At 50.2% G+C, this 9,962-nt stretch overlaps 2 protein-coding genes across 2 annotated transcripts; both read right to left on the bottom strand.

Moving 5' to 3' along the window:
• Positions 1-4,214: 4,214 nt before the first annotated feature.
• On the bottom strand, positions 4,215-4,972 carry LOC311609122 (THO complex subunit 4-like). The gene has a single exon (XM_084801907.1). It carries the CDS (start codon positions 4,950-4,952, stop codon positions 4,233-4,235), a length of 720 nt encoding a protein of 239 aa, XP_084658033.1. The 5' UTR covers positions 4,953-4,972; the 3' UTR covers positions 4,215-4,232.
• A 4,232-nt stretch (positions 4,973-9,204) lies between these two features.
• LOC311596758 (THO complex subunit 4-like) lies at positions 9,205-9,962 on the bottom strand. The gene has a single exon (XM_084780541.1). It carries the CDS (start codon positions 9,940-9,942, stop codon positions 9,223-9,225), a length of 720 nt encoding a protein of 239 aa, XP_084636667.1. The 5' UTR covers positions 9,943-9,962; the 3' UTR covers positions 9,205-9,222.

Consider the following 9,962-nt stretch of genomic DNA (forward strand, 5'->3'; position numbering starts at 1 on the left):
AGGGCGTGGAAGGCGCACTCAGATCCAGCCTGCGCACCTCACAAGGAGCCTTGGGAAAGACAAAAGAGTCAGTCACTGGTTGCAAAGTCAGCCTTTGCAAAACATGTGTGGAGCTTTAGCAAATGATTCAGACCCCTTTCCTGATTCTTCAGCCCCAGCCCAAGCATTTCCAGCTCTTAGGAAAGAGTTGCCAACGTGTCCCACAGCAGATTCCACCTGCCTCTCTAAACCAGCATGGCCACTTTCACCTAGCTCTGATCCTGGGAGCTAGCAGTCCCTCTGGCCCCATCTCCCTGTTCACAGGCCTTCCTTTCAGCCTCTTCCCACCAGCATTGCCAAGGCCACCCAGGACCAGGTTCCAAGATTGTTCCTGCCACACCTTTCCAGTCTTGGGGGATTAATCCTGGTTGGGCGGTGGGCCAGGAATTGAGAGTCTCCCTCACCTAGGATGAACGCACACCATAGGAGATGACCGATTGCCTCCATCTTCTCCAATGGAAGATGTCTCTGGGATTCCACTGCCCTTCTCTAGAACCTTCGGGGGTGCCTATCACCTCCGGGGACCTCTCCTGCATTCGCTGGAGAAGCTAGGGTTGGCTTTCCAACCATCCTAGGCAACCCCCTTTCCCTTTCCCTCTCCCTTTCCCTCTCCCTTTCCCTTTCCCTTTCCCTTTCCCTTTCCTCAGGTGCTGGTGTGGGGGGCTCTGCCTGGGTCTGAGAATTTGTCTCACTCTCATATCTGAATTCCTCTGCCTGTGTCTCAGTCTCTTTCCTTTTCTCCTTAATAAGCATCTCTACTTTTCCCTCTAAGGCTTGGATCTTCTCCACCCACCATTTCTCTCATGGACTACACAGGGGCATTATGGCTACTAAGAAGGAAGCCTGGGATACCCAAAGGATGAGAATCCTGACGACTATGGGGCGGCAGTGAGCCAGGCCATTTCCCTTTTCATTTTCTGCTTCTCTTCTCAAGGCATCTAGAGTGGCACTAGGCAGGGTTCTAGAGCCTTCTGTGATGGGCCTGCCGGTCCTTCACTCTTCTCCCCTTGGGTACCTCTCAGGTGACTTACCGAAGCTGATGGCTTCTCGGTTTCTCTGCAGCTGGAGTGAGCCATCTCTCTGTCTGTGGGGCCTGGCCACTTGCTGGAGTGCCAAAGTGTTCTTTCCAAGACAGAAGAAAGCCCCAATCCTTCAAGTTTTCTGAGGAAGACTCAGCAGCCAGATGCTGGGGTGAAGCCTTGCTAGCTCAGAGGGCAGAGAAAGCACACAGGGGTCTTCCTACCCAGCTCACGGCCTGAAGGAAAAAGATAAAAATCAATCAACAAATAAATAGGTAGATCATTAAAATCCACAGACAGACAGACAGACACACAGACAGACAGAGAGACAGACAGACAAACAAACAAACAAACAAACAAACAAACAAAGAAACAAAGAAAAACCACCCCAAATCTCAAAGCCGAAAACACCAAAAGCCAAAAGGCCAAAAGCCAAAAGCTGGCTAGCTCACCTGACAGCCCAGGAGGAAAAGGCCTGCTAGCTCACTGGATAGGCCAAGAGGGAAAAGCCAAAGCGTCTGTCTTCTTCTCCTGGCCTTCTTAAATACCCTTCAACTCCAAGCCCCGCCTTTCAGTTCAATCTCTGTCAGCTGGTTACTAGATCCGCCCCTTGCCCTAGGGTGGGTTGATCAAGCCCTCAGGGCAGAAAGCCCTTGGATTCAAAGTGTGAGTTTGTGCCTGGCTTGATGGCACAGGCCTTTCATCCCAGCACTGGGGTGGCAGGTGGATCCATGTGTGTTGCAGGCCTGCCTGGTCTACAAAGCCAGTCCAGGACAGCCAAGGCTATCCGGACCAACATGGCTGACCCACAGGGAAAGAGAGTAATTCATACAAGGAAACGGTTTGATAGCTCACATCTCAGGGTTCACAATGGGATCAAGTCTCCTGCAACAATCCACCTTGTGTTTCAGCCTGATATTTACTAGCAGCCTTTAAATGTGATCATTGTAATAGGTTTGGTTGTTGGTGTGTTTTGTTGTTGCTGGTGTGCTTTGCCTGTATATCTTATTGTTGATTTTGTTCTTGCTCCTCCTCCTCTTCCTTCTCTTCTTCTTCTTCATCATCTTCATCATCATCTAATTCCTCTTCTTCCTCTTCTCCTCCTTTTCTCCTTCTTTTTCTTCCTCTTCTTCTTCCACTTCTTCTTTGTCACCTTTTTCTCCTTCTTTTCCTTCTTCTTCTTCTTCTTCTTCTTCTTCTTCTTCTTCTTCTTCTCCTCCTCCTCTTCTTCTTCTTCTTCTTCTTTTTCTCATTCATTTCTTTACTCTGTATATAAATCCCAGTCGATTCTCTCATTCCTCCCAGTCCCTACACAATCACCCCTCTCTCCACCCTATTCTTTGTACTTCTTCTTTATCTGCCTGTGCCTCTGCCTCGTCAGTGTTGGCTGCAAAGGTCTGTGCCTACCAGGTAGGGGTGGGCTTCCAGGTGAGAACCAGCACCTCTCTCATCTTTGGAACTCTAGAATTTATGAAACCACTACTTGACAGAGATTTGCCTGCCTCTGCTAAGAAGGAAGGCATGCGCTCCCACCAGCCTGCTCCCAGTCTTTTATCCTAGCTCCAAAGGACTCCAACTCTTAGAGATTTAGAAAACAAGTGGGAACTGTAGTAACCCTTTGGCCTGACTGAAACCATTTTCAAGCTCTTAGCTGGGTTTTTCATACCAAACAATAAAACTCTCCATTTCTTTAAGAAGGAGACTTTAGTTTTTAGACGTTAATTCATGGCTAGGAGAGCCACATCTGGCCTTAGTTTTCCTATTTCTCCTTCTGGCCTTACCCATTTGAGCCGTCCCCCACTTTGTTTTATCCAACGAGATAAAGCTCCAGTCCCTAGAAGATGGATGTTTACCTCCTGAAGAGGCCAAGGTTTGGGTGGAATTCATTGTTTCATCTGCCTCTGTGTCCATGGCACTTCCAACCCCTTTGCCGGCTCTTTTCACTTTTAGCTTAGGTGTCTGCTCATTTGTAGCCCATGGGCAAATCATGCATTTGCTGGTCTTTCTTGAGCCTTTTCTTTTATCCACTGAAGCTGTCCAGTTCCTTCATTTCACCCAGAACCATGCTGTTTTCACAAGAGGCATGAACTGGTTCATGGCTCTGTGGATGGGATTCTCCTACCCAGACAGGGAACACACCAACGGGATTCATCCTTTGGTGGTGGTGTGGGTGTAGGGAGAGGGCAAGGATGGGGGTGGCAGGGTGCTCTGGGAGACCCTGGGCCTACTGTGACATAGGATTGCCTTGCCTACTATTTCTTGTTGATCTGGATTCATTGGTCCAAGGCTGGTCTTTGACACACATCCAGCAGAGTCCACAAGGCTGAGGCCTTCTCTTGGCATTCTCCCTGGAAAACCCTAGCTTCTAGGAATGCCTTGCCTGAAATTCCTTTTCAGAAGGCCTTGCTTACCACAGTTGAAACATCTGACAGTTTGATTTTTCCAAAGACTCTTAGAAGTTCTTTCTTTTCTAAGGTTAGCATCATAAACATGAGCAGCACACTCAGCCATATCTCTAATCCATCCTTTCCTGGAGCTGACCCTGCCTTTACAGGTAGACTCACTCTTAGAGATCATGACATAGCACTTCCTTTTTTCCCCACTATTTACACAACACACCACACACACACACACACACACACACACACACACACACACACACAGTACAGAAACACACACACATGCACACACCCACCCACCCACACAAACACACACGTTTCTATTTTATTACGGCAAAGGTGGAAATGATAACATCTGCACAAGAGCCACCAGTAAATTATATCCCCCGAAATAACTCAGCACAAAACACGACTGTTGTCCATTTTTCAAAAGTGTCTTTATTTATTCGTTTATTGAGTGATTCTGGATACAGTATTGTTCCAGGGTGTGAACCTACATGTCGGGAGATGGCACCAGCTGTCATCACATTGAAGGCAGGCCCTCTGGATGAACAGCCAGTGCTCTTCAGCTCTGCAGCTCCCTTTTTCAGAGGGGAAAAGACAAAGTCTTTAAAAGAGTTTTTAGGCCCATGGAAAGGCAGGAATGAAGAAATGAGTCAATGATGAAGACTGAGCAACCCAGCATTGTCTGCACAGTCCAGTGGCCACCCCTCCCTCTAGGGATCAGAGGAGGAGCCCTCTGGGTCCTGTGGTTTGTGTGGACTGGCTGGGCTGTTTAGCTGGTGTCCATGCTTTCAGCGTAAGCATCCAGCTGTGCGTCCAGCTCCTCTGCAGAAAGCTGCTGCTTGGAGTTGCTGCAGGTGCCTCTCTCTCTTCCCCTGCTGCCTCTCTGGGTCCCTCTCCAGGGGCCTCTCCCAGCAGAGCACCCAGAGGCAGGGTTTCTACTCATGCCTCCTCTGTTGGCGCTTCCTGCATGGCTCGGCTGTGTTTCCACCTGGGATGGGACAAGCTGGATGTCCAAAGGATGCCCGTCCAGAGGGACACCGTGGTACTCTCTCCTAGCCTTCAGGGCATCTGCCTTGCGTTCAAAGCACACATCTGCTGTCCCTAAACTTCGTCCAGCGCGATCATAGTGCACAGCTGCTCTCTTGAGCGGTCCAAATTCAGCAAAGAGGTTCTGAATATCAGCGTCTGACACTTGGAAGTGCAGGTTGGACAGCAGCAGCCTCCCAGAGGAGTCCAGGCTGGCTCCACGCGGGAAGGCGCTGTGGAACTGGTCGTGCTGCCACTTGCCTGGAAGTTGTCCGCGTCTGCTGTAGGGTGCCTGCCCGTTCCTCCTAGGCCAGGCACCGCGATGCCCACGCCGGGCGGCCTTCAGTGCGCCCCTGGGGCCTCCCGGGGAGCAGGCCCTGCCAGCACCCCTGTGCCCGCGGCCACCACGGCCAACTCGGCCTCGCTGCCTCTGGGTCAGCTTGATGATGTCATCCAAAGACATATCTAGTTTCTCCACCAAGGAGGGCGTGGAAGGCGCACTCAGATCCAGCCTGCGCACCTCACAAGGAGCCTTGGGAAAGACAAAAGAGTCAGTCACTGGTTGCAAAGTCAGCCTTTGCAAAACATGTGTGGAGCTTTAGCAAATGATTCAGACCCCTTTCCTGATTCTTCAGCCCCAGCCCAAGCATTTCCAGCTCTTAGGAAAGAGTTGCCAACGTGTCCCACAGCAGATTCCACCTGCCTCTCTAAACCAGCATGGCCACTTTCACCTAGCTCTGATCCTGGGAGCTAGCAGTCCCTCTGGCCCCATCTCCCTGTTCACAGGCCTTCCTTTCAGCCTCTTCCCACCAGCATTGCCATGGCCACCCAGGACCAGGTTGCAAGATTGTTCCTGCCACACCTTTCCAGTCTTGGGGGATTAATCCTGGTTGGGCGGTGGGCCAGGAATTGAGAGTCTCCCTCACCTAGGATGAACGCACACCATAGGAGATGACCGATTGCCTCCATCTTCTCCAATGGAAGATGTCTCTGGGATTCCACTGCCCTTCTCTAGAACCTTCGGGGGTGCCTATCACCTCCGGGGACCTCTCCTGCATTCGCTGGAGAAGCTAGGGTTGGCTTTCCAACCATCCTAGGCAACCCCCTTTCCCTTTCCCTCTCCCTTTCCCTCTCCCTTTCCCTTTCCCTTTCCCTTTCCCTTTCCTCAGGTGCTGGTGTGGGGGGCTCTGCCTGGGTCTGAGAATTTGTCTCACTCTCATATCTGAATTCCTCTGCCTGTGTCTCAGTCTCTTTCCTTTTCTCCTTAATAAGCATCTCTACTTTTCCCTCTAAGGCTTGGATCTTCTCCACCCACCATTTCTCTCATGGACTACACAGGGGCATTATGGCTACTAAGAAGGAAGCCTGGGATACCCAAAGGATGAGAATCCTGACGACTATGGGGCCGCAGTGAGCCAGGCCATTTCCCTTTTCATTTTCTGCTTCTCTTCTCAAGGCATCCTGAGTGGCACTAGGCAGGGTTCTAGAGCCTTCTGTGATGGGCCTGCCGGTCCTTCACTCTTCTCCCCTTGGGTACCTCTCAGGTGACTTACCGAAGCTGATGGCTTCTCGGTTTCTCTGCAGCTGGAGTGAGCCATCTCTCTGTCTGTGGGGCCTGGCCACTTGCTGGAGTGCCAAAGTGTTCTTTCCAAGACAGAAGAAAGCCCCAATCCTTCAAGTTTTCTGAGGAAGACTCAGCAGCCAGATGCTGGGGTGAAGCCTTGCTAGCTCAGAGGGCAGAGAAAGCACACAGGGGTCTTCCTACCCAGCTCACGGCCTGAAGGAAAAAGATAAAAATCAATCAACAAATAAATAGGTAGATCATTAAAATCCACAGACAGACAGACAGACACACAGACAGACAGAGAGACAGACAGACAAACAAACAAACAAACAAACAAACAAACAAAGAAACAAAGAAAAACCACCCCAAATCTCAAAGCCGAAAACACCAAAAGCCAAAAGGCCAAAAGCCAAAAGCTGGCTAGCTCACCTGACAGCCCAGGAGGAAAAGGCCTGCTAGCTCACTGGATAGGCCAAGAGGGAAAAGCCAAAGCGTCTGTCTTCTTCTCCTGGCCTTCTTAAATACCCTTCAACTCCAAGCCCCGCCTTTCAGTTCAATCTCTGTCAGCTGGTTACTAGATCCGCCCCTTGCCCTAGGGTGGGTTGATCAAGCCCTCAGGGCAGAAAGCCCTTGGATTCAAAGTGTGAGTTTGTGCCTGGCTTGATGGCACAGGCCTTTCATCCCAGCACTGGGGTGGCAGGTGGATCCATGTGTGTTGCAGGCCTGCCTGGTCTACAAAGCCAGTCCAGGACAGCCAAGGCTATCCGGACCAACATGGCTGACCCACAGGGAAAGAGAGTAATTCATACAAGGAAACGGTTTGATAGCTCACATCTCAGGGTTCACAATGGGATCAAGTCTCCTGCAACAATCCACCTTGTGTTTCAGCCTGATATTTACTAGCAGCCTTTAAATGTGATCATTGTAATAGGTTTGGTTGTTGGTGTGTTTTGTTGTTGCTGGTGTGCTTTGCCTGTATATCTTATTGTTGATTTTGTTCTTGCTCCTCCTCCTCTTCCTTCTCTTCTTCTTCTTCATCATCTTCATCATCATCTAATTCCTCTTCTTCCTCTTCTCCTCCTTTTCTCCTTCTTTTTCTTCCTCTTCTTCTTCCACTTCTTCTTTGTCACCTTTTTCTCCTTCTTTTCCTTCTTCTTCTTCTTCTTCTTCTTCTTCTTCTTCTTCTTCTCCTCCTCCTCCTCTTCTTCTTCTTCTTCTTCTTTTTCTCATTCATTTCTTTACTCTGTATATAAATCCCAGTCGATTCTCTCATTCCTCCCAGTCCCTACACAATCACCCCTCTCTCCACCCTATTCTTTGTACTTCTTCTTTATCTGCCTGTGCCTCTGCCTCGTCAGTGTTGGCTGCAAAGGTCTGTGCCTACCAGGTAGGGGTGGGCTTCCAGGTGAGAACCAGCACCTCTCTCATCTTTGGAACTCTAGAATTTATGAAACCACTACTTGACAGAGATTTGCCTGCCTCTGCTAAGAAGGAAGGCATGCGCTCCCACCAGCCTGCTCCCAGTCTTTTATCCTAGCTCCAAAGGACTCCAACTCTTAGAGATTTAGAAAACAAGTGGGAACTGTAGTAACCCTTTGGCCTGACTGAAACCATTTTCAAGCTCTTAGCTGGGTTTTTCATACCAAACAATAAAACTCTCCATTTCTTTAAGAAGGAGACTTTAGTTTTTAGACGTTAATTCATGGCTAGGAGAGCCACATCTGGCCTTAGTTTTCCTATTTCTCCTTCTGGCCTTACCCATTTGAGCCGTCCCCCACTTTGTTTTATCCAACGAGATAAAGCTCCAGTCCCTAGAAGATGGATGTTTACCTCCTGAAGAGGCCAAGGTTTGGGTGGAATTCATTGTTTCATCTGCCTCTGTGTCCATGGCACTTCCAACCCCTTTGCCGGCTCTTTTCACTTTTAGCTTAGGTGTCTGCTCATTTGTAGCCCATGGGCAAATCATGCATTTGCTGGTCTTTCTTGAGCCTTTTCTTTTATCCACTGAAGCTGTCCAGTTCCTTCATTTCACCCAGAACCATGCTGTTTTCACAAGAGGCATGAACTGGTTCATGGCTCTGTGGATGGGATTCTCCTACCCAGACAGGGAACACACCAACGGGATTCATCCTTTGGTGGTGGTGTGGGTGTAGGGAGAGGGCAAGGATGGGGGTGGCAGGGTGCTCTGGGAGACCCTGGGCCTACTGTGACATAGGATTGCCTTGCCTACTATTTCTTGTTGATCTGGATTCATTGGTCCAAGGCTGGTCTTTGACACACATCCAGCAGAGTCCACAAGGCTGAGGCCTTCTCTTGGCATTCTCCCTGGAAAACCCTAGCTTCTAGGAATGCCTTGCCTGAAATTCCTTTTCAGAAGGCCTTGCTTACCACAGTTGAAACATCTGACAGTTTGATTTTTCCAAAGACTCTTAGAAGTTCTTTCTTTTCTAAGGTTAGCATCATAAACATGAGCAGCACACTCAGCCATATCTCTAATCCATCCTTTCCTGGAGCTGACCCTGCCTTTACAGGTAGACTCACTCTTAGAGATCATGACATAGCACTTCCTTTTTTCCCCACTATTTACACAACACAACACACACACACACACACACACACACACACACACATAAACACACACACACACATAAACACACAGTACAGAAACACACACACATGCACACACCCACCCACCCACACAAACACACACGTTTCTATTTTATTACGGCAAAGGTGGAAATGATAACATCTGCACAAGAGCCACCAGTAAATTATATCCCCCGAAATAACTCAGCACAAAACACGACTGTTGTCCATTTTTCAAAAGTGTCTTTATTTATTCGTTTATTGAGTGATTCTGGATACAGTATTGTTCCAGGGTGTGAACCTACATGTCGGGAGATGGCACCAGCTGTCATCACATTGAAGGCAGGCCCTCTGGATGAACAGCCAGTACTCTTCAGCTCTGCAGCTCCCTTTTTCAGAGGGGAAAAGACAAAGTCTTTAAAAGAGTTTTTAGGCCCATGGAAAGGCAGGAATGAAGAAATGAGTCAGCGATGAAGACTGAGCAACCCAGCATTGTCTGCACAGTCCAGTGGCCACCCCTCCCTCTAGGGATCAGAGGAGGAGCCCTCTGGGTCCTGTGGTTTGTGTGGACTGGCTGGGCTGTTTAGCTGGTGTCCATGCTTTCAGCGTAAGCATCCAGCTGTGCGTCCAGCTCCTCTGCAGAAAGCTGCTGCTTGGAGTTGCTGCAGGTGCCTCTCTCTCTTCCCCTGCTGCCTCTCTGGGTCCCTCTCCAGGGGCCTCTCCCAGCAGAGCACCCAGAGGCAGGGTTTCTACTCATGCCTCCTCTGTTGGCGCTTCCTGCATGGCTCGGCTGTGTTTCCACCTGGGATGGGACAAGCTGGATGTCCAAAGGACGCCCGTCCAGAGGGACACCGTGGTACTCTCTCCTAGCCTTCAGGGCATCTGCCTTGCGTTCAAAGCACACATCTGCTGTCCCTAAACTTCGTCCAGCGCGATCATAGTGCACAGCTGCTCTCTTGAGCGGTCCAAATTCAGCAAAGAGGTTCTGAATATCAGCGTCTGACACTTGGAAGTGCAGGTTGGACAGCAGCAGCCTCCCAGAGGAGTCCAGGCTGGCTCCACGCGGGAAGGCGCTGTGGAACTGGTCGTGCTGCCACTTGCCTGGAAGTTGTCCGCGTCTGCTGTAGGGTGCCTGCCCGTTCCTCCTAGGCCAGGCACCGCGATGCCCACGCCGGGCGGCCTTCAGTGCGCCCCTGGGGCCTCCCGGGGAGCAGGCCCTGCCAGCACCCCTGTGCCCGCGGCCACCACGGCCAACTCGGCCTCGCTGCCTCTGGGTCAGCTTGATGATGTCATCCAAAGACATATCTAGTTTCTCCACCAAGG

The sequence above is a fragment of the Acomys minous genome (assembly GCF_964271855.1).
Source record: "Acomys minous genome assembly, chromosome: 1".
Taxonomy (NCBI): Eukaryota; Metazoa; Chordata; class Mammalia; order Rodentia; family Muridae; genus Acomys; species Acomys minous.

Coding starts and splice junctions, on each gene's coding strand:
- LOC311609122 (XM_084801907.1), bottom strand. CDS start 4,952: ATGTCTTTGGATGACATCATCAAGCTGACCCAGAGGCAGCGAGGCCGA.
- LOC311596758 (XM_084780541.1), bottom strand. CDS start 9,942: ATGTCTTTGGATGACATCATCAAGCTGACCCAGAGGCAGCGAGGCCGA.